The sequence below is a fragment of the Eublepharis macularius genome, chromosome 9 (genome assembly GCF_028583425.1).
Source record: "Eublepharis macularius isolate TG4126 chromosome 9, MPM_Emac_v1.0, whole genome shotgun sequence".
In the NCBI taxonomy this organism is placed as follows: Eukaryota; Metazoa; Chordata; class Lepidosauria; order Squamata; family Eublepharidae; genus Eublepharis; species Eublepharis macularius.
In genome coordinates this window covers 96,289,863-96,313,817 of record NC_072798.1, presented here as the reverse complement: position 1 = coordinate 96,313,817, position 23,955 = coordinate 96,289,863, and the positions used below count along the sequence as shown (strand labels likewise).

Below are 23,955 nucleotides of genomic sequence, written 5' to 3'. Positions count from 1 at the left end.
AAGCTCATCTCAGATAGCCATGCACCCTTAGCTTGGCAAGAGGGAAGAGCTGATCCTGCTCGTACGGAAGCCATTTGTGACTGGTCACATACCCTTCACAGTAGCCATTTTGTGGGCTACCCTTTTTTAATAAGATTGTACTAATCGCGTTTTTCGCGCGAGATTTGCACGACGTCACATGCGGTTTTTTGCGCGCAGGTAAGCCGTGTGGAAACGGCCTATAAATGACATAAATAAGTAAATAAATAAACTAGAGATTATGTCCCCAAACATATAGAGATTACAGGTATTCTTTTTTGCCCCCAGTAAAATCCCCAAAACAAATCATGTCACATTTTTTTTGTTAGGACCAACCCACATTTCTCAAAACCGTGTGCCAGCTTTGGCATTCCTCTGAATTCTTTATCAGGCTTTATCTATAATCCTTGTCTTCCATTGGCATTCAGTGAATGGTACTCGTTCCTTTCACATGACAAATACTAAGATGCTAAGGGGAAAGAATATTTCCTTAAAATGAAAATCGAGAAAATGCATATTGACTAGGGAAATACTGCCACATAAGAGCAGCCCAGTTCATCTCTAGTGTAATTTCTTATGCAGTGGAATTAGACTTGCCCTTTCCAGCGGTCCGACGTTATTTAAATCTGTTGTTCTCGTCATCCTAAAGCAATGATGTTCACCACCACCCCGACCTTACTGACATTTGGATCTTAAGGCAGGTATAATTCTCTAAAAACATTGATGTAAAAAGTCCATTGTTTCTTTTATGAGCCAGGCCTGTCCTTGAGACGATGCCATAAAAGGCCCATTAGCTGTCATTTCACAGCCTTCACTGGGAAGTGAAAGATAACCCCAAAGTAGTTCACTTTTATAGAAACTGGAATCTAATAAGAAAAGTCATTATTGCATTCTTTGCAGAAATGCCAAAACCCCTCAATTCCCATGAATATCTTCAAAGTGAAGTATTAGCGTCTAAAAAGCAAGCTGGTGTTCTTATCAGTTCCAAAAAATAAAGTCATCGTAAGCCCTTTGACAATTGTCAGAGAGAGTCCCAGCAATTTTACACAACCGTATAACTTACGTTGACTTCATTGACTTTACAAGTGCCTCGGCCATTCGGCAGAATTTGTGGGACCGTAAAGAATACAGAGCACTGGCTGAGCTTCTCTTTGGGGATTAAGAGCATAGAAATTTGACCAGAAGCCCATCTAGCTCAGCATTCTTATCCTTGCCTCCCAAATATCCTTAGAAGCCCATCACCAGCCGGGGGGGTGGGGGGTGGGGTTTGAATGTGATGCCCCTCCACCATTCTGCATCCCAGAATCCAGAGAGAGGGGAGACTGTGTTTGGATATGGACCTTGCATTGGGCTGCCATTTACAATAGTCATTGTGGATGTGGATGTTAAGTCTGAGCAGGGCCAGCCCATCCACTAGGCCAGAGTTTCCCAGCTAGGGTTGCTCAGGACATTGTCAGAGGTTTCATGAGAATTCATCCAAGAATTCAATGTTTGTGCGTAAATATACAAGCCCAAATATCACACCGAAAGTAAACCTTATATTGACTTTGAATGTAAACTTAGTTTTGATGTTTAAGTAAACTTTGATTCAATATTTTGCACTTTTTTTTTAAAGATAATACAAAAAGGCAGGAAAAATGCGGCACATTTTTTTACAATGTAAGCCTTTTTACAATGTAAACCCCGTGGCGCAGAGTGGTAAGCGGCAGTACTGCAGCCCAAGCTCTGCTCACGACCTGAGTTCGATCCCAGTGGAAGCAGGGCTCAAGGTTGACTCAGCCTTCTATCCTTCCGAGGTCAGTAAAATGAGTGCCCAGTTTCCTGGGGGTAAAGTGTAGATGACTGGGGAAGGCAATGGCAAACCACCCCGTTACAAAGTCTGCCAAGAAAACATCGTGGTGCAACGTCCCCCCATGGGTCAGTAATGACTCGGTGCTTGCACAGGGGACTACCTTTACCTTTAAGCCTTTTTACAAGTAAATTTTCTTGACAATAATTTAACAGTAATTGAATTGTGCTTCCCGCTATCAACTTTTTCTGGCCTGGAAACGTTTTCATAGGTAGCGATTTGGGGGATTTGAAAAATTAATTTATGGGTTCCTCTATGGAAAGGTTTGGAAACATTGCACTTGGCAAACCTAGGCATTTGCCTAAGGTGCCAGAGGGGAAGGGGCAAAAGAGTGAGAGGGCCTCAGGCAACCCAGGGGTCTAAGGCACACGGCAGAGAAGAAGCCGAACCAGCATTCCTCCAGTGTATGTCTACCATGCCCAGGGCTTTTTTTCAGCTGGAACATGGTGGGACAGAGTTCCGGAACCTCTTGAAAATGGTCACATGGCTGGTGGCCCCGCCCCCTGATCTCCAGACATTGCCCTCCGCGCCGCCGAGCGGTGCAGAGGGCAATCTAAACTCCCCTCTGTCTGGAGATCAGGGGGCGGGGCCACTAGCCATGTGACCATTTTCTCCGAGGGCAACCCACTGAGTTCCACCACCCTCTTTTTCCAGAAAAAAAGCCCTGACCATGCCTACTCAGAAAGACGTCCCAGTATGGTCGACGGGATTTATTCCCAGGTAAGCATGCTTAGGATTGCAGCCCTTGGAATGTGTTTCATTCTCTTTGAGTTGGCTAGGAGGGGGCACCAAAGTCAGAGCCCACTTTGGGCAGTGAAGACCTTTGGGCTGGACCTGTGTCTGAGGACACCTTGACCCAGCACCAGTTTTTCTCCCCTACCATTGTGTCATGTTTGTCTGTGCCCGTTCATCCATGCCAATATTTATTTTGCTGTGTATATGCTTAGTTGCCTGGTGTAACCCCATTTCCTGTTGCCAGTGGTCTAGTGGGTTCTCACACATTCCCAGGTAGCTGTCTGTTTACAACTTTGAACCTCTCTTCCGGACTATGACATGTCTTCTCTCTTCATGGCGTGATAGCACAAATATGCACAGTGTTCTCACACAGAAAAAAACAACAATGAATTGTTTGGGCATTGGGAGGGGGAAGGAAAGTTGGATAGAAAAGGGATGTGTTTTTCCCATGTTGCCATTCTTTGTCAATCTTCTACTCAAGCTACTTAGATGTTTACCTTACTCCTAGGTAGACATTTGGACCTGAATATGGAAAAGATCTGATTTCTGAATAAAAGTCATTTCACCAAGGACCTGTGTCTTGCTATAATGATCCAGGGATCTGTCTGCTGTATTCTGTCATCCATAGCCTGACACATTGCCCTGTTTCCTATCATCTGTCAGTAGGGTTGCCACCCTCCAGGTGGGGGGCCTGGTGAACTAGAACTGCCACAAATGATAGAGATCAGTTCCCCTGGAGAAGAACAGCTGCTTTGGAGGGTGGACTCTATGGTATTATGCCCTGCGGAGGCCCCTCCTCTTCTTAGACCCCACGTCCCCAGGCTCCACCCCCAAATCTCCAGATATTTCCCAAGCAGGAGTTGGCAACCCTGTGAGCAACACAAGCACAGGCAATTGCTGTCGGGCGGCTGTGGCAGAGACTCCAAGGGTCTTTCTGTAGTGGGGTTAATAGAAACCATTTGTGAGGTGACACAGTTAATGTTGCTTCAACATAATATGTATTGAGACTGGAAGGCAACTGCGGTGCTTCAAACAATCAACATTTATTGAACAATAACCAGTAACAAGGAACAATGCCTGCAACCATCTCTAACTGGCTGTAACCAATTTTTCACAAAATAGTTAAGAGTCCCGTAGCACCTTTAAGGCTAACCAACTTTATTGTAGCATAAGCTTTCGAGAACCACAGCTCTCTTTGTCAGATGCAACTTTATTGTAGCATAAGCTTTCGAGAACCACAACTCTCTTCATCAGATGCAACTTTATTGTAGCATAAGCTTTTGAGAAGCACAACTTTCTTCATCAGATGCAACTTTATTGTAGCATAAGCTTTCGAGAACCACAGCTCTCTTCATCAGATGCTGTAGTTCTCGTAAGCTTATGCTACAATAAAGTTGGTTAGTCTTAAAGGTGCTACGGGACTCTTTATTCTTTCGCGACTACAGACTAACACGGCTAACTCCTCTGGATCTATGACTCTTCACAGGCTCTCTCAGCTCTGAGGAGAACTAGTGGCTCTGCCACCCCCCCAAACTACAGTGGCTCCAACAGTCCAAATACATAACACAACGGGGTAGATTGGCCCTTTCACTGAATGGCCCAGGTCCTGGGGGCTCCCTGTCCTGGAAGACTGCAAATATCCAGGAGCAAGTCAAGTCTCTGTGGCACTGACAGTGCTACCCAAACCCTGCACGTGAGAACCACCCCACTCATGGATCGAACATGGGAGGGAACTGGCGGCAGCATGCGGGCCCTGCTCCTGCCCCCACACGATCGCCAGCTTGTGGGCACCGTGCCTCTCCGTGCATCAGCTCCCTCCCCAAGATGAGCAGCATTCCGAAAGAGGCACCCTTAATCTCGAGGAGGGAATGTAGAGATACTTCCTCCACAGGTTTGCGGTGTGCAGGTGCCCCCACAATTCCACGGAGGCAGGGCCGGCAGGCTCGCTCCTGCTCTCTTTCCCAACTTGTTCAGTCATCACTCTGTGCAGAGGGCTGGGGGCTGTCTGGCTTGGACCCAGACCCAGACCGTGAGGTCTCGTCTCATGATGCTACCATGGGAGCGCTCGGCTCTGGTTCACAAGTTATGGTGTACACTCTCAGAGCAATCCTAAGAACATTTTCCTAGAAGTAAACCCCATTGAGTAGACCTAAGTAGGCTTCGGAGCGGACCTGCTTAAGGTTGCACTCCCTTTTTTTCAGTCAGATATGAGTTATAGGCTCCTTGCCATTCCCCTCCACTTGTGGCTCACAGGGGAATGGGGCTTCAACCTTCAGTCCCCTGCGCTGTTTCCCCAGCCTCCTCTCCCCCCACCCCCAGACCATTTCAGGTCAGGAAAACTGCGTGGGGAGGGAGACGGAAGCCCCTTCATCCTGCACACCATGGCCCTGATCCAAAAGTTAAGGCGGTACCTTAAACTTAAAATAGCACAGGTATTAAGTTTTATTGTCAGTACGAATAGGTAGAAGTATGATCCTAAGCAGAGTTATATCCTAAATTTATTAACATCAATGGACTTAGATGGGTGTACCCAGGGATCTTTTTCTGGGAAAAAAGGTGGTGGAACTCAGTGGGTTGCCCTCTGAGAAAATGGTCACATGGCTGGTGGCCCCGCCCCCTGATCTCCAGACAGAGGCGAGTTTAGATTGCCCTCCGCGCCATGGCGCGGAGGGCAATCTCAACTCCCCTCTGTCTGGAGATCAGGGGGCGGGGCCACCAGCCATGTGACCATTTTCAAGAGGTTCTGGAACTCTGTTCCCCCGCGTTCCTGCTGAAAAAAAGTCCTGGGTGTACCTCTGTTTAGGATTGCACTGTAAAAATCTTTCCTTTTAGCCTGCAGATATTGCAAGGAGATCAAAAGGTGACCAGGGATAGCATCATAAACTAGGCAAGGTGCATTTTGGTGGTGGAAGACACGATCATTCGCAGAATGGATTGATGGCGTCCAATCCAATATCTTCAAAGAATAAACGGGGAGACCCGTCAGTTCCACACTGTAGTAGCCATCATGAGAAGAGAACAAGAGGGTGAATTAAGAATTCTTTGTAGCTTCATGAAAAGTTCTTTGTGGGAATCCATAATGGTGACATTTGGAGTTGAATGCGCCCCAACTAATTCAACACATGCCTTGTCTTCTGTACTATGTTTCTGAGCCTCATGAAGAAACACAGAAAGAAAAAAGAAAGAAAAGAACTAGCGCTCGTAATCTTAAAAAACGTGATACTTCCCATCTGAAACCTGTGATAGAGAAGAAATATATCGAGCCGCAACTGTGTATTATGGGATAGCAAGTTGTTTGCCCCAAGGGCCAAATCAAAAACATCACAAGTAATAGATTTGCTTGTTTAGTTTCAGGTAATTAAAATTAACATGGATAGCACTTTAATGAATATTGCCGATGTAGGAATAAGTTGCCCTGATTTCAGACCATCTCTGTGCTAAATTGTTACCTTTATGTACAAAAGGCACAACCAAACCTTGAAAACTGTTGACAAGTTTGCTTAGAAATAATGGGAAACTTAAAATTGGCTGAGAAATAATGAAAAACAATGAACCCAGATTTCTTTAAATCCTTCTTTGACCCTGCTGCTCCCCTTTAAACCTGCATTGGTAAATGTGACAGCTAGGGGGAAAAATTGTATGTTGAAAATGCTCATATCACAAACATCAAGCCCTGCCAAGTGGTGGGCAAGTTGGAAGGGACAACTGGGAAATGAGAATGACGGGCAGGCTGCAGGGAGAGCTTTAGCCAATGACTGACGCAGAGGCGGGCATGCGGGCCTGGATTGTTCCATAGGAAGCAGGGATGGGAGAGAGCCCCCCCCCCGGGAGAAAAGGGCAAGCCAGGAGGAAGATCCTGAGAAATAAGGGGAGGAGCCAAGTAGAGAGGAAGCAGTAGGACAAGGGAAGGGGCCAGATAGAGAACAGAAGATAAAAGGCTGGTTTTCACTACTAATTGGCTGGAAGGCCAAGCGGGGGAACTACAAGAAGTCTCGGGAGGGGGAGGGGGGAAACATAAACAAAAAACAAACACTTAGCAGCTAAGGTGTGTGAGGGAGTACCTGTGTGGGATCGTGAGGAAACGAGCTGGAGCCCAGGCATAATCTGAGATGTTGGCCTTACCTGTAGGGTTGCAAGCTCCAAGTTGTAAAATCCCTGGAGATCTGGGGGGGGGGGTGGAGCCTGGAGAGGACATGGTTTGTCGAGGGGAGGGGCCTCAGAATGGTCTGATGCCATAGAACTCACCCTCCAAAGTAGCCATTTTCTCAAGGAGAACTGATCACGGTACCTGGAGATCGCTTGTAATTCCGGGAGATTTCCAGCCACCACCTGGAGGCTGGCAGCCCTAGTGGTTTCCTCCAGATGCATAGTAGAGGAAACAAGTGGCTGTTTCTATGGCCCATTCAAGGCCAATACCACACAGTGCAGCTCCATTGAGCCTTCCGGGCACCCATTTGGCCCCAAGCACCCTGCCCGAAGTGCCCTTCTTCCCTTGCAGTCTCAGAGTGGCACACCTGGGTAGATAGATGGTAACAATTATCGAAAGATTTATTTCTTAGGGCTCTGTTCTGCTTTTTTTTTATTTGAAAGAAAAAGCGATAAATTGTAAATGGACACTAGGGATAAGAGGCTGATAATACCAGGAAAAATCTTGGCATACCCAGTAGAAATAAGGGCACAGATGGGCACTGCCTAGCAGGGAACAGAATGAGTTTGCCCAAGGCAAGTTAGTCCTGTCATGGCTAAAGTTGCTTCATATGGTCGCTCTTCCATAATGATCCAGTTTGACAAGCAAGCATAACTGGATTTAGATCCAAATGTATGGAGGTTTTTATCAAATGCTTTAGTGTCCATTTTCTATTTAAAGCATTCACTCTGTTTTATTAAACACAGACCGCTTTGAACTTCCGTTTTAAGAGCCGCAGCGCCCTGGAACCTTTGTAAGTTCTGCAAAGTTTTCACATACCGGAACTATAGAGATGAAAGAGGGGCTTTAATAAATGTCAGAGGTTCGTAGTGACTGCCGTGTAAAGCATAAATAAGTCATGGACCTCTGTGAATGTTCCCCTTGCCATTCTGGTCTTGTACACAGTGATCTGCTGTAAGATCTTTGATGGCTCCTTTGCATAGGAGTCACCTAAAAGCCCATCTTATTTTCTTTCTTTTTTCAAAAAAACTGTCACATGAATCACCATTCATGAATGCAGCGTTTAAGAAGGCCACGTCGCCCAAATTACCCAACTGCTCGGCTGTTCTGTTCCATTCTCTTTAAAGAGCTCTGAAGGCCTTCCTGTCATGTTCACCTCCTGGTGAGATGCCGACTTCTTGTAGCTGACCTATTCAATTTGAAGTCTTGTCTGTTGTTGGTTAGGACCCGCTGCCTTGAGAGATTTTATGGCATTCCTATGTTTATTCGAATTCCATTCCTGTTCAAAACTAGTGCATGCTTATTTTGGTTGGCTTGACAGGTTTCAGAATTAACGATCTTTTAATATACACACTGGCACAGAGGACCGCACAATGAATTTGCAAGCAGTCAGCAGTGCGATTGTGATGCAACAGCTTTTATAACAGAAAACATCTTGTGATGTCCACCAGCCATTGCCCCTTGGTAGAGGACAGATACAGAATGTCTGTTGTTACAAGAGGATGGTTCGTGGTGGAGAGAGACCCTACATGCTCAACCCTTAGAGCTAAACTACAGGAGATGAATTACACGAGAAGATGCACGTGAAGGGAGTCGCACTGTTAGCTTGGGAAGCTGAGTTTTAAAAGACAGGTTGGAAGGCTCTGTCAATTTCCCCTCTCTACAGAGCTGCAAAGATGGCTCCTCAGAGGGTTTGTTAATTTCCTTTTCACCTCCCAGAAGGTGAGGTGAAACTGACAGAGCCTTTGGGAGGTGAAGAGGAAATTAACAAACCCTCTGAGGAGATCTTTGCTGGCTATTTAGAGAGGGGAAATTGACAGAGCCTTCTGATCTGTCTTTTAAAACCCAGCTTCCTGGCTAACATTGCAGCTCCCTTTTCGTGCGCATCCTCATGTAATATGTCCCTTGTAGTTTAGCTCTTTGAGGAGGAGAGCCGAGTATCTCTGTGCAAAGATGCATTGCCCTCTTTCCCCCCTTACCAGGTCCCAGTCAGTGGAGGTTGTCCCATTCTGGATTTGGCCAGCTAGGGGTGAAGGCACAGACTCTCAGGCAAGATCAAGCCAAACTGGAGCTGGCCTTCAGTGCAGAAGGCGAGGGAGTCCTTGCTGCAGGGACCTGGTCAGAGCAGAGCTCAGGCTAGTTTGTTGGAGATGTTGAACCAGCAAAAGTGGAAGGTCAGCCAAAGGGTCCTAAAGGGGGCTGATGGCCTCACCCTTTTCTGTAGCCAGCATTACGTCCCCGACTCTGCAAAGATCTATAGAGTTGTGTCTTCCCCTGGAGTGCAGCTGGAGTATGGAAGACCTGGCACTGACAGATGTGCCTGGCTCAGCTCTGGTTGTCTGCCTCCTTTGCTCCTACGGTCCTGCAGGAGACTGTGGGGAGATGGGAAGTGAAAAGAACCATTCCAGGGGTTCCTGATCTGCCTGTACCACTGGCTGTCGAATGGAGCCAGCTGTGAGTGTTTTCCTGGACTCTCAGCCAGCTCCCACTCACTGAGATTCATCTTAATCCCAGCCTTCCTCTGATGTCAAGCATGGGATAGGGGTGTCAAGGCTAACCTGCCTTAATTTAAGATATTTGTTCCCCTGCCCCCGGCCTGAGACCCTGGAGCAAACGTCTCCATTGTTAATGTAGCTTAAAATAACGCAGGTTTGGGCCAACAAACTCATAGCTAAACTACCATAAAGCAAAGAAAGCTTTAGCAAAATAAATTTTATTAGTATTTCCACCGGCAATACATTTCCAATGGAAAGTTCAAATGCACAAAAACGATAATATTAACTCTCTAGATGCACGTACGCAACAAAGCTCTTGCCGCACAAATGTTGTCTCTTGGTATTGCAGCAAACCGGCAGCCTGACAAAAGTTAGACAAAGGCATGGGGAAACCCAACAGAAAAAGTAACCTTGACCTGGCAAATAAACAGCTCGGGCCATAACCATTCCACCAATCGTTAAATGCAGAGAATATTAATCTAAGAGAGGAGTATGCATTTCCCAGAACTTGTTGCTAGCCTTTCGCTTGTTATAGAAAAAAGGATTTTTAAAAATGAATTTTTACTAGAATACACATTGTAGTGCTTTCAGCCAGCGTAGAATAAGGATGTTGGATTTGGGGAAGACCTGGATTCTACTCTCTACTGAGAGCTCAAACAGATGAGACAAAAGTCTCACAGTCATTCCATCCATGCAATGCAAATTACAGGTCCGTGTAGCCTCAATTTGCTTTGGGGTCATGCAGGGAAAGGAGACAGGCTTTAACCTTTCAACCTTGACTTGGTCTTGCTATTTGAAACCAGATTCTCTGCTCTGTTGTTACCCTTTTAAAGGAAAAAAAAGATGTATCCTTAGAAACATATTGTGAAAATCTTGTCTCTTTGTGACCTCACCCACAGATCTTACTGAATGACCTTGAGCCAGTTACAGTCCCACAGCCTAAACTTTTTTTATCAAGCAGGTTAAAAACTGATTTTAAAAGAAGCCTTGAGCTCTTAGCAGAATGGTAAACTAAAAATATAAATACATGTCTCAGCGTCCAATCTGGAAAAAAAGAGGTTCCAAAACTCCACAAATTATTTAAAATCTCTACTGTCAAAGAAGGGAAGCAAGATTATTATACGTGAAAATTATAAAACTTAACTCTCCTGAGAAGGAACAGATTCTTTTTGCCGTGTGTGGCTACCCTTCCTTTGGCGGACACTTTGTTCCAGACTCTTACCTGTTCAGTTGACTGGCAACTTGAAAAATGCCAGTGCTCAAAGGATTAATTCTTTGCTGTTCTCTTCCCAACCTGCTGTGATTATTGCAAAGGTTTACCAGTATGTTGATGGAGAAAGCCAGGGGCTTTCTTGATGAGGTCAAGCTCAGTGCCATTTCTGCATCCAATTATCTGTCAAGAGGCCATTTAATAATGTTCAAATGGCACACGTCTGCCTCTCCTCTCTAAAGCGTCTAAGTGCTCCCGTCATATGGAAAGTGAAATGGATATTATTCCCTAAATTACAGCTCTACACTTGGGGCACAAAAAGTGAGGGAAGAGGACATGGTCACTGATCTCAGTCAATTAATGTGCCAAGCAGACATACAGGCCTGGTGGACACAAAATACTTGCATAAGCAAGTGTTTCCTATTACCTTGGCTTTTGAAGAAGGGAGCTTTGACTCTCGAAAGGTTACATCCTGAAAATCTTGTTCGTCTCTAAGGTGCCACTGGACTCAAATCCTGTTGTTCCTGTTACTTGCACATTCTTCGATATTCCAGTGACACTCTTTCAAAATTCTGTTGTCACATTAGCAGAAGAGCCTGTTATGTCAGCAGAATGAATGAGCTTTTCACTGGAGGAAGATGCCACTGCAGATCGACCTGTAGACTTCAACCCACTCCCATTCATGCCCAGTTGTGCTGCCCTCCGTGTATCAATTTGATCATATACGAACATAAGAAGAGCTCTGCTATATCAGACCAAGGGTCAATCTAGCTCAGCATCCTGTTTCCAGATGTGGGGAACCAGGTGCTTCTGAGAAGCGCACAAGGAGAACATGAAAGCAACTGACCTTACCCCTTATTTACCCCCTGTTAAGTGGTATTCACAGGGTGACCAGGGAAGAGCAAAATTTGGGTCCAGTAGTGCCTTAAGGTATTACTGAACCCAATCTCGCTGTTCTATTGCAGACCAAAGTGGCTACCCTCTTGAAACTATCTGAACAGGAAGGTTTTCTTTGTCTACCATGGAGAATCACCATTGATGAACTTCTCGTCCATGACTTTGTCTAACGCTCTTTGAAAGTCCTCTAAGTCAATGGCCATCATCATTTCTTGTGGGAGCAAGTTCCATAAGTTGACCACACACTGTGTGAAAAAGTACTTCCTTTTGTCTTTCCTGGATTCCTTTCATTTACCAGTTTTTTCCTTATGTGTCATATTTCATAGAATCATAGAGTTGAAAGGGACCTCCAGGGTCATCTAGTCCAACCCCCTGCACAATGCAGGAAATTCACAACTACCTCCCCCACCCACATCCCCCATGACCCCTTGTTGGAATCCGTGCAAGTGTCCTACACTCAGTCATGAAAGAGTTAAATTGTTATTCTGTTTCTTTAATCAGATAGCTAGTTAGCATAGGACCACTTAGGCTTCGAGAGAAGTTCCCGCCAGAGAAAGTGGGTGTCTTTAGTCTTAATGAGGGAATCCAGGAATGTCTATTGGATGAGCCAGTTTATTGGGGGCAATTAGCTAGCAACATATAGTGAGGCTTTATTGCTCTTTCTTCACTTTAGTAGTCAGCAGTATGAGTCTACTACTTCACTAGATGATGCAGTCTAAGCTTTTCTCTCTCTAGTACCTAGCTGAGACTAAGTTAATGGTGAATTTGAAGGCAATTAAGCTAGAAAAGTATAGAGAACTTGAAAGAAAGATTATCATGAAGTGGTATAGAACTCCTGCCCAATTGGCATACATGCTTAAAGGGATGAAATCTAACTGCTGGCATTGCAATGCAAAAGAAGGGCGGTGCTCCCACTTATGGTGGGAGTGTCCAAAGGTCATAGATTTTTGGGACAAGGTACGGGGAAAAATAGCATTGGTATGTAAGGTCAACCTCAATATAGATGTAGATCTATTATTCATGGGTGTATTGGGAAACACTAGAATTGAGAAACAAAACCAGGATATTTTCAAAGCAATGAAACTAGCTGCACATGCAGTGATTGCATACAGTTGGAAGGAGAAGTTAAAATGGACCTTAGAAAGATGGAATGATTACTTGTATGAATATATTCAATCGGATATGTTGGAATGTTTAAAAAAAGATAAGGCATGGGATGGAAAAATGGAGGAGATAAAAGAGAAATGGTCTGTATATTTTCAATGGGTATATAATGGAGAAGCCAATACAACTATATTTGGAAAATTGGAAAAAATGTGCTCGTGGCTAAAAATTTAATTTGTAGTTATAGGATGGCCACCTTGCGGGGGGGGAGGGTTACAAAAGGGGTAAAAGATGTATCATAGGAGAACTGGGACTGTATTGAAATGTAATAATATGTGATGCATTAATAAAAAAAATTAGAAAAAAAAATAGTACCTAGCTGAGACTATCAAGATGGAGTCAGAAACTGTTTGTTGTTTTTCCTACCAAATGTACCCTTTTTACCCTATTATGTAGTAAAGTATTTTTATACAGCTAGAATCACAGAAGTCTGTCTACTTATTTCCACTGAGCTATTATCAAACTCTGCTACTCTGCAAACTTATTATTATTATATATATAAAATTGCTGTGGAACTGCCAACACCCCTGCTCCGTGCTGAGAAGTCCCTAGAGTCCCTAGCCAAACTGGCTTGGGGGAAATTGTACCCTGACCTCAAAGTGGCAATTGGCATTACCCTGGGCATGTAAGAAGGAGAACTATGCACCTGTGTACATGTGTAACCCTTCCTGCCCTCCCTCTCATGATCTGCCCAGGTTCACAGAATCAGCATTGCTGTCAGATGGTCATCTAGCCTCTGCTTAAAAACCTCCAAAGGAGATTCCACCACCTCCTGAGGAAGCCTGTTCCACTGAGGGACCACTCTAACTGCCCTCCATGTATCTTCCTAACGCTTAGCCAAAAACTCTTTTGATTTAAATTCAACCTATTGGTTCTGGTCCAACCTTCTGGGACAATGGAAAACAACTCTGTGCCATCCCTTATATGACAGCCCATCAAGTATTTGAAGATGGTTATCATATCACCTCTCAATCATCTCCTCTCTAAGCTAAACATACCGAGCTCCTTCAACCTTTCAGTAAGCCTGTGGCTAGGGAATGCCTATTTTAAATCTTCATAAAATGCCTAATCTCTTTTTAGGCTCTTCAATCTCTAAGAAATGATAACAGTATCAGAATTCTCAAGATTCCATAGTAGTTGAATAATATGGTTGAAACGATATACGCTTACTCTCCATTTGCCCTTGTATTTTTTCCTCTATGCATGCCTGCAGAGTACTAAAATATTAGTTCTATATATGCAAGCAAATGAATCTCACCCAAGTAGTGCTGCATCCATTCTTACTTTGTTTTTACCAGCTGTGTAGAAAACACAGCAATGAAGGACTCGAAACAACAGGCTTAAATTACAGGCAGAAAGGTACCGGCTGGATATTAGGGAGTATTTCAGAGTATTTCAAAGGTAGAATCAGCTGCCTAGGGAGGTGGTGAGCTCCCCTTCACTGGCAGTTTTCAAGAAGAGGCTGGATGAATACTTGTCAGGGATGCTTTAGGCTGATCCTGCACTGGGCAGGGGGTTGGACTAGAAGGTCCGTATCGACCCTTCCAACTCTTGTGATTCTGTGATTCTAAAAATTCCATTAAAAATCATTTATTGGTTTATAAGCTAAAACTGAGTTCCCTTACAGACAGCTGCCTGAGGATAAAAACCACTTGGTTAAATCAGTGTCAAGTAACACATACTGGCCATTTCCACACTGCCTTATTTTTGCGCATTTTTCACCCCTTGATGGTGTTTCTTGCAAACCCGCTGTCAAGATGGGCCATTCACATGCTGCAGCAAATGTCTTGACTTTTGCATTTCCATCATACTTCCAGAAGTGCCCACGTCACTGGAGAAGCGGTTTTCTGGGTGGTGGATGAGCTGTCATCACAGCTGATGAAAATGCATTCACGCCCACAGTTCTTTAAAAAAAAATTCTCTGTATTCAGAATTGCACTATATCGCTGTTTCGATATTGTCCACGCATGCTCAACACACCATTGCTGACTGTTATGTTCCCACTCAAAACTGAGGTTGTACATGCCTGAATGTGAAAGCATTTGTGTAATAGCTCTGTTTACCTTTCCAAAAAAAAAAAAAGCATCAGGGCTTGCATTATCCACACAAGGAGGGAACTGTCGTGTTCACATTATAATGTAAAATAAAAATCTGCGATGTTTCCAGGGCTGTTGTCAGGCTATGGATGACAGGATATGGCAGACAGATCCCTGTACCATTGCAACAAGAAGTCCAGGCTCTTGGTTAAATGGTTTTATTCAGAAATCCAATCATTTCCATACATATGTCCATAGAATTACTCAGAAGCAAGAAAGCATCTAAGCAGAACACGTTCCCTTGACAGGAATAGAAATTTGAAGAAAGTACATCTCTAAATACGCAATCTCCCCCCCCCCCTCACCTAGACCACAGGATTGCGTGGGAAACGGTCTGGGAATTACTTCCAGGGTTTATACATCAGCCTAGACAGGACAAGAGGCATAAGAGTAAACCGTAACATTCCAGACAGTGCAAGGTCGCTTCTGAGAGCTTCGAAGGAAGGAGATAAGACAGCTGCGTTCTCAGGATGCTTGAGAAACGAATGTGATGGTTAGAGCATTTGCCAAATGACATTAAGGTACAGCATTAGCAATACATAGAACCAGGGCTTTTTTTCTGGGAAAAGAGGTGGTGGAACTCAGTGGGTTGCCCTCGGAGAAAATGGTCACATGGCTGGTGGCCCCACCCCCTGATCTCCAGACAGAGGGGAATTGAGATTGCCCTCCGCGCCACTCAGTGGCGCGGAGGGCAATCTCAACTCCCCTCTGTCTGGAGATCAGGGGGCGGGGCCACCAGCCATGTGACCATTTTCAAGAGGTTCCGGAACTCTGTTCCACCACATTCTAGCTGAAAAAAAGCCCTGCATAGAACAATGACATGGATGTAGGGGTACAGACATGACAGCTGTCTTCGTTACCAGTGTCAGGATTATTCAATCAAGGTTCCTTTCCAGTGTGACATTACAACTTTTGAATGGGCTAGGAAAAGACTAGGAAGATTGGTGTTCGGAGGGAGGGGAGAGTGAGATAGGAGGAGTGCCTGAATATGTGCGGATATTCTCTTAAGAAGGGCTTGTAAGAGTTCTCATGCATTCAAACAAAATACACAAAAACCCCGTTTTCAAGCAGAAAACATGGCAAATGTGTGTTCTCAAATAAAGCGCGACAATAACGGGGAAATGACGGGAAGTGCATGGCTGGATTGTGAGGACGTGTGTACTGATGTGAATAAAACAGCAGAATAGCAGTGGTGTGCTGCTATAATAAGAACATGGGGAAACGGTCACTGTTGGAATTGGACAGAGGCGACCTAGGTACAGAACCCTGCCTGATCATAAAACTTGGAACCAATTACCAGATCTCACCAAAATCTTTTGCACAGAATTGCTGAGCGAATCATGGGAGTTGGGATTAGGAAGCACAAGAGTTTGGTTTTGACTGTAAGAGAAACACAGGAGATAGATCAGTGGGAAGGAAATCAGTCCACGTTTGTCTTGGGTTTTGTATGTGAACATTCTATGCAACTTCGACAAAAAATGGAGAACAGGGAGAACGTTGTAAGCACTCTGAATCTCATTTGGGAAGGAAAGTGGGATATAAGTGTAGTTAATAAATAAGTGGTGACATTCGTGTGTGAGTGGACCACACGTGCGTGTATTTTATTCCAAGAGTTTAACCCTTTGTGCTTCTTAAGGTTGACAGTTGTCACAATGAATGGAAAGACAATGTGTCTCCTATCAGACGAGAGTCATGCATGAAACCCTCTTGTTCTTACGTTTGCCCGTGCTTAACTAGCTTCTCTCTCCCTCTCTTTCTCTCCCTGTTTTGCAGTTCTGCTAAGCCCATCCTCACTAGAATGAGCACAAAACAAAACAGAGTGACAGCTTTTGTACATCGACATTAAACCGAAAGGAGCTTGGGAAGGAAGCCTGTGATGAAGACGCCTGTTGATGAGTGTAAAAATGTCTGATTGCCAAGAGCTGCCTTCTAAACATAGATCAGCCAGACACACAAGTGGTTCTCTGGAGAGAGATTCAATCATGGATTTACCCACCAGCTCATTAGAAACTGCTACTAAATGCAACATTCAGAAGGCGTGCATGAAAAGCCACACAAGGGGGGTAAACTTCAAAGGGGAATGTAGTTGTGTCACTAGAGAAACATATTAATATCCATGCATCAAGGAGATTTGTAAACTGTGTTTATTATTTGACTGAAAAGCAGAATGCTTTTTAAAAAAATCGTGGGCCAGAGGCAGTTAAGCCTGAAAATTCTTGTTCCAGTAGCTGAAAGGACACCATTTTTGATTCAAAATATTTATAAACAGTATCTACTGGTCTCATGCTACAGGCAAAATGGTGTGACTTTTGCCCCATCATTTCTGTGCCTCATTAAACTTTCCTGGTATAATTAATTTGAGACAGAAGGCTTCTTCGGCCATTTTCACACTGCTTACCGGCCACGGAACGTCGTGCCAAGCTCCCAGAACGACAGTGACTTCCTGGCAAGATTTCACGCGAGAACGGCTCGGCGCGATGTTCCATGGCCAGTAAGCAGTGTGAAAATGGCCTTCGTTTCTCTTGCCCATGTTCTGCTGAACCTGTCTGTGGCAAATGCACACTGCAGTTGCTACCTTGAATTCTCTCATTCTACGTAACTGTAAATGCTATAAGATGGTAGCCCTCAAGCTAAAGTATTAGTACTTGGGAGTAAATCCTATGGCGCTCCATGTGATTTACTTCTGAGTATACATGCTTAGGATTGCACTAGGAGGATCCGGTCTCCCACTATAGCAGGAGACCTCCCACCCACCCCCTTTTCCAGGCCCCCACTGTTGCCCAGTGCAGCGGTAGGAGAAATTGGGGGAGGCAGGGAGTGACACTTCTGGCCACATAACTGGGAGTGATTTCTCACATTGCTGCAATGTTGTAGCAATCCCCCCAAACTCAATGGAAATCCCCCAAACTCTATGGAAAACCCATAGAATGTCACAGTGATACCATGACATCACTTCCTATTATGTGCCCAGAAGTGACATCATGTGATGCCACACAATGCTGTCCCCATGGCTGGAAACACTTGATTGCACTGAAAATCTCATTACAGAGCCTCTGTTTTTAAAGGGTTACCATTTGAAGACCATTGTGCCGCAGTGTTAGGGCCAAGATGGCGTCTGTCCTGGCATCTGAAATACAATAACATGCCGTTACTGTCAAGTACGTTGGCATCTTCCCTTTCCATGAGTAGTAAACAAATATTCTTTACAAATAACAATGAACATACTCCTGCTTAGGTAAAGAGGTCCATGGTGATTATTCCAAATAGCGCAATATAGGGAGCAAACACATGGCTCACTGTAGACAGCTACATTTCTGTTGTAAAACGTGGGGTGAAAGATATGTATACCTACAGCAAAACTGACTTCATTGTAACATCTGCTTTTCTGAAGGCTTCAGGAAAAATCTAGAAATTGCTTTGAATGAGAAGCAGGGCTTTTTTTCTGGGAAAAGAGGTGGTAGAACTCAGTGGTGGAACTCAGAACCGCACTTTGGGTCAGCTGGAACAAGGGAGTTTTCAAAAGTTTAAATCGCCCTCGGTGAAAATGGTCACATGGCCGGTGGCCCCACCCCCAGATCTCTAGACAGAGGGGAGTTTAGATTGCCCTCCACGCTGCAGCGCAGAACTCCCCTCTGTCTGGAGATCAGGGGGCGGGGCCACCGGCCATGTGACCATTTTCAAGAGGTGCCAGAACTCCGTTCCACCACGTGCCAGCTGAAAAAAAGCCGTGATGAGAAGAATGCAGAAGAATGAGAGAAGTTGTTTGAGAGGAGATGGATTTTGTCGATCAGCCACCGGCTGTCATTTACACTGAGTAATACAGAATTATCAACTGCAGACATTAAGGCTCCAGCTTTTTGGACTTTTGCTGCATTTAAAAGACTTGGTTTCATGAGTAGATTACGACTACACTACAGATTACCCCAAAAAGAGCCAATGCAGTCCATCTTACATATGCCACACAACACTTACTAATTATGTCAGACCAAAACCAGTACCCGTTTGCCACAGACAGCTTGAAACAAGGATGCTACACATTCTGTCCAGCTCAAAACTGAGTGCCGGAGAAGTACCACTGTAATAGCAAAAGCTTTTCAGACATTCAAGCAAATTGGGTTTTATGTTTTTACATTTTTCGAATAAATCTGTACAAAATCCATATGTGTTGAAGCACCAAGCTCAGAAATCCTCATCTCTGCTTAAAATGCGTATGGACATGCTGTCGATGTATAGACAAGAGTGTTTTTTCAAATAAACTAGTCTTTCTCCTACGTGCTCCTGTAGCCCCTGACACTAGTATTTCAGAGCTTCATGTTGAGTGTTTGCCCAAAGATGTTACCGATAACATACAATGTCAGAAAACTACTCACAGACTTCTCCCCACAATTGAACGGTATAATTCTGTTCACATCTAAGGTTACAGGAACAAAATGTGGCCTATCAAAGACCTGAACCAAAGTTGTTAGAACTATAGTATACTGATCTTGAATAGCCTGAAAGACATCTTAAACATCTAAGAATTTGCCGTAGTTTAACAGGAATGGTATTTGCATATACCTTCAACTACAGCTATCTCGATACTTCAAATAACCAAGGTAAAGGAAGGACAAATGTCACTTTATAAAAAACATGGAGCCACCACCAAAAATTGGAGCTCCAAATGAAGTTCCTCTGCCTATGTGTGGTATAACTGTTGCCATCTCAGTGTTTCCCTGCCAGCAGCAGCCAGTTGTGGGGAACAAAGGTGGGGAAATTCTGGTCATAACGGGCCAGAATATGAGGTAAGTGAAGGGAATTAGACATTACAGGGAATGAGGGGGAAAATTGACACTATTTTATATAATGGGTGTTCCTTCCTTCAAATTAATTAAGATCTTCTTAATTTCATTTGTTTTCATTTGTCAGTGTCCTTGTATTAGATTCCCAGTTGTTTATAATGAGAATTGCCTGTGCAGGATAATCCTAAGCGTATTCTCCCCAAAGTAAATCCTAAAAAATTCAATGGGACTCGCTCCCTAGTGGGCATACTTAGGATTTCCCCCTTAATGACCTTTCAAAAGTTCTCCTTCAACAAAGGCTAAACTTTACTAAAATAGATTCTTTTCAGATTTGAAGGAGCAAGACGTTCATTTGGCACCCTCATGCATGGTGACAGAACCCTCCATAACCAGAGTCTATGTTGTGTACCACGAGAGGAGAGCAGGATGGGCATCCACACAGCATGCCAAAGGTGCCCATAAGGACAAGAAAATAGACTTAAATGGCTGAAACAGTCATATTGTCTCACTTAACATAGAGAAAATCTGATCTGGAGAACCCAGGAAAGCCTGATCTTGTCAGATCTAAGCTGGCTTGGCCTTGGTTAGTAATTGGATGGGAGACCTCCAACAAAGATGAGGGTTTCAGAGGCAGGCAATGGCAAACCACCTCTGTTAGTCTAGTGCCATGAAAATCCCACCAGGGGTCACCATAAATCAACTATGACTTGAGGGCAGGATTTCATTTTTCATCTACTGGATCTAGTGAGTATCAGCCAGAAATCCCCTTGGCCCCTTCTTAACAGCACTTCCTGCAGGGATCCCCCACTTCCACCCTCTGCCCCCCTTTCCCGGTCAGCGTGTGGGGGGGAAAGGTGCAGGAATGGGCCTCCCAGGTGTCCTCCCGGGGCGGCACAACTACATCATTTCCTGAGAGTGAATTCATGGCATTGCCCCAAGAGCGCTCCCATGCTTCACAGCAGGCTGATTTGGGCCCCAAACAATCGGGGCTAGATGAGGTAGAAAATCAGGTACACAGAGAGCCCAGTAGTGTGAGCATAGTATTACTGCTGTTCTCTTCTTGTATTTCCTCAGTTCCTGCTTCTCCCTCAGCCTCCCTCCTGGGACTGGATTTTAGCATTCCACAGATTAATTTGCCGGTGTTGCCTTTGTTCTGTTGCCCTTTGTTCTGTCTTCTTTCCACAGTAGCCTAACGTTTCTTACAGCTTCTTCAGCAAAACTCAGCACTCCCAAAAGAAACCTCTGCTGGCTTACTCCAAACCTCTAATGTGTCCAGCCCCGTCAGGACTCACCCGTGTCTCATGGCCTGATAAGGATAAAGCTGCCCACCGTGGCAGCTTGTCCACCAAGTCAAAATGGTGCTGTGATTGATCCTTATGTCAAGATTGCAGATAGCGCTTCTTCAGTGAGACTTGTGATTTATTACTTCTTTAATATCATCTGTTTCTCATTCTGTCCGGACTTTGCAAACCAATATGGATGTTTCCTGTGCCATTCATATATAGATGGGTATATACAGGGCTTTTTTTCAGCGGGAATGCAGTGGAACGGAGTTCCGGAACCTCTTGAAAATGGTCTCATGACTGGAGGCCCCGCCCCCTGATCTCCAGACAGAGGGGAGTTTAGATTGCCCTCTGCGCCGCCGAGTGGCGCGGAGGGCAATCTAAACTCCCCTCTGTCTGGAGATCAGGGGGCGGGGCCAACAGCTATGTGACCATTTTCTCCGAGGGCAACCCACTGAGTTCCACCACCTCTTTTCCCAGAAAAAAAGCCCTGGGTATATATATGCATATATTCACATATGTATATCTATGCATATACGTATATGTTATACACACACACACATGGGCAGGAAGCAAACAGTTTTAAGTACATCATTCAATAAGAGTAGAAGTGCGTTTTTAACCTCTTAAAATGTGAACGCTTTCTCAATCCATCCCATCGTAACATTTAAAAAAAATGTGTGGGTTTGCTTTTTATTTTTTTAAGGTCAAGAAATTGTAAAGAAAACTGTTGGGATACTTGACTTTCTGAAGAATCAAAGAACAATAATTTTTGTTACTTTAAGGTATGCTTGGTATTAAAGAATTTTTGTAGCATACTAGAATAAAGTGTGCGAGTGCCTTTCAGCAGTTCATTCAAGACGTGGCTGGTTTCTTTCTTTCCATATACTTACTTCTCTCCCCCCACCCCCATTTTTTTCGGTTCTGATAGAAAAATGCACAGTTGTTAATCTCTTACATGAGGTGTCATGGAAAGAGCTGTGTGATGGCAACAGTCACTCCACAAACCATAACTTTGCCTGATCAGGGCCGTTTTCACACTGCTTACCAGCCATGGAACATCGCGCCAAGCTCCCAGAACGACAGTGTCTTTCTGGTGCGATTTCATGCGAGAACAGTGGCTGGTAAGTGGCTGGTAAGCAGTGTGAAAACGGCCCAGGTTTCTGTCTGCTGGCTCAGAATTCCTGAGTCCACCTGCATGGGATTGATTGCCACCGTTCATTTCAATCCTATATATGTTTAGTGAAAGTTAACCCTATTGCATTCACTGGGAGTTAGTCCCAGAGAAGTATGCAGTTTACAGTGTAATCTGTTGTAGAGTTACTATGGTCTAAGTCAATTGAAATCAAATGGCTTAGACGAGAGTAACTGTGGAGAACTGCATTGCCAGTCTTTTACTTCAGAGTCCTCTGATGTTTTCCCTACACCTTGATTTATAGTAAAAAGAATGTTAAGAAACATACATAATTTTAACATTTATATTCATTCAGATAATGAACTAAAGTAGGCTGAAAAGCAAACATAAGCTTCACCTAGGAATTTATTTATTTTATTGTTAAATTTATAGTCCACTCTCCCCGCAAGCGGGCTCAGAGCAGATAACATCACATATCATATATCACAATAAAATCACATTTAAAAGAAAGCATAACATTCAGTGAATCTCTTGTTAAGCTTGCTGTGAAGGAGGCAATCAAGAATCACAAAACTTTACAGGCATCTACATAATTTGGGTGTTGGATCATGCTAGGGGCCAACTGAGCTTTTGCAAACCCGTTTGAACAAACTTGCAACTAAGCAGAGGTCTTGCAGAAGCTTGTTTATCTGTCTTATCAAGGACATGGCTTTGATCTAGCAAACTCAGACTTTGGAAAGTGAACTCTTTCTTTGTTTAAGGAACCTTGAGGGATACAAAAATAATAAAACAGAGTCCAGATAAGATACCAAAATGAGAAGGAAGAAGTCTCACCTTTAAAATGTGAAGGAATTCCTGGATGTCACCTGTCAGTATTTCTTATTCTGCTCCCTCAGGAACTTCTCTGCATTCTTCCTGTTGTGAATCTATCTTCCTGCGTGGCCAGCAATCTTAATTAGAGATGGGCACGAACTGAAATTCGAACCAAAATCAAGCACGAACCAGGCTGGTTCATGGTTCGCGAACCAGCGGCTCATCAGATCCCATTTCTGACAAACCGCCACAAACTTTAGGCTGGTTCGTTTGGTTCATTTTTTGGTTTGTCACTGCACACAGCCTGGTGCCAATCAATCAGTTTCCTAGGCAACGGGATGGACTTCCTGCAGACCTTCTGCTGACCTGGAAGTGAACTTCTGCTGACCCGGAGGTGATGATTTTCTGACCCGGATGTGATGTTTTCACGAACCAAATGAACCGGTTTGTGAACCAGGGGCAGGTTCGTGAAAGTTCGTAGTTTGTGGTTCATGAAATTTGATGAACCATGAACCACATGGTTCAGGTTTTTTCTGGTTCATGCCCATCTCTAATCTTGATATCTAATTGTGGTCATGCCCCCAGAACGTAGATCAAAGCGTCTGCACAATGGAGCCATATACAGAGAGGGGACGGAGAAAGTCTAAAACTTTAAAAAGTATGGTGATGGGGATTTAAACACCCCAGCAGTTAAAGAAAAACTTAGTTCACACACCATATTGTCACACGATCTTACTCTCCATTTTGAGGGTTGTCTGTCACCCCAGTAAACATTGACATAGCTGCCGCAGCAGCCCAGGGTGAGGAGAGGGGGAAAGAGAAAGAAAGTAACAAAGAGAAGTGGAAAGAAGGAGAGTAGAAAGCAGCAAAAAGAAGAAAGGAGGACATGGTAGGGGGAGGCAGGAAGAGATAGGGGGAGGGAGGGAGGTGATAGGGCAAGAAAAGGATGCCAAAGAGGGGAAGAAGTGGAAGCAGCAGGGAGATGCCGCTGCCTCACCCCAGCAAGTGATTCGTGGCTACCCTGGTTATTGATACAGAAACCCAATACAAGTGTATTTAAAAATGGGATTTTTTTCAACACATCAAAAATCATTGGCATAGGGCAACGTGGTGCAAGGTCAGTTGGTGGTGCATCAGAAAGCTTTCTGTTGTGTTCAAAAACAAACCCAAAAATTCCTTTGGAAAAGGAGTTGGACCACGCCTACTGTAGGCTGCCCCCCAGTGAAAGATGGCTTTGAGTTCAGGGCAGGGTTTGAATGCAGAAAGCAGAAATAAACGCAGAGATAGAAATACAATAGTAATATATGCCACTTGGTTTCTGGATTTCTGTAGGAA

General features: G+C 44.3%; 1 protein-coding gene across 1 annotated transcript in view; it reads left to right on the top strand.

Annotated features, from left to right (window-relative positions):
* The window catches only part of LHFPL3 (LHFPL tetraspan subfamily member 3), a 314,010-nt gene extending 305,121 nt beyond the window's left edge, over positions 1-8,889 (top strand). Inside the window, exon 3 of the mRNA XM_054987797.1 lies at positions 8,732-8,889. Coding sequence (XP_054843772.1) covers positions 8,732-8,889 — 158 coding nt within the window. The remainder of the gene's footprint in view (positions 1-8,731) is intronic.
* The last annotated feature ends 15,066 nt before the right edge of the window (positions 8,890-23,955 follow it).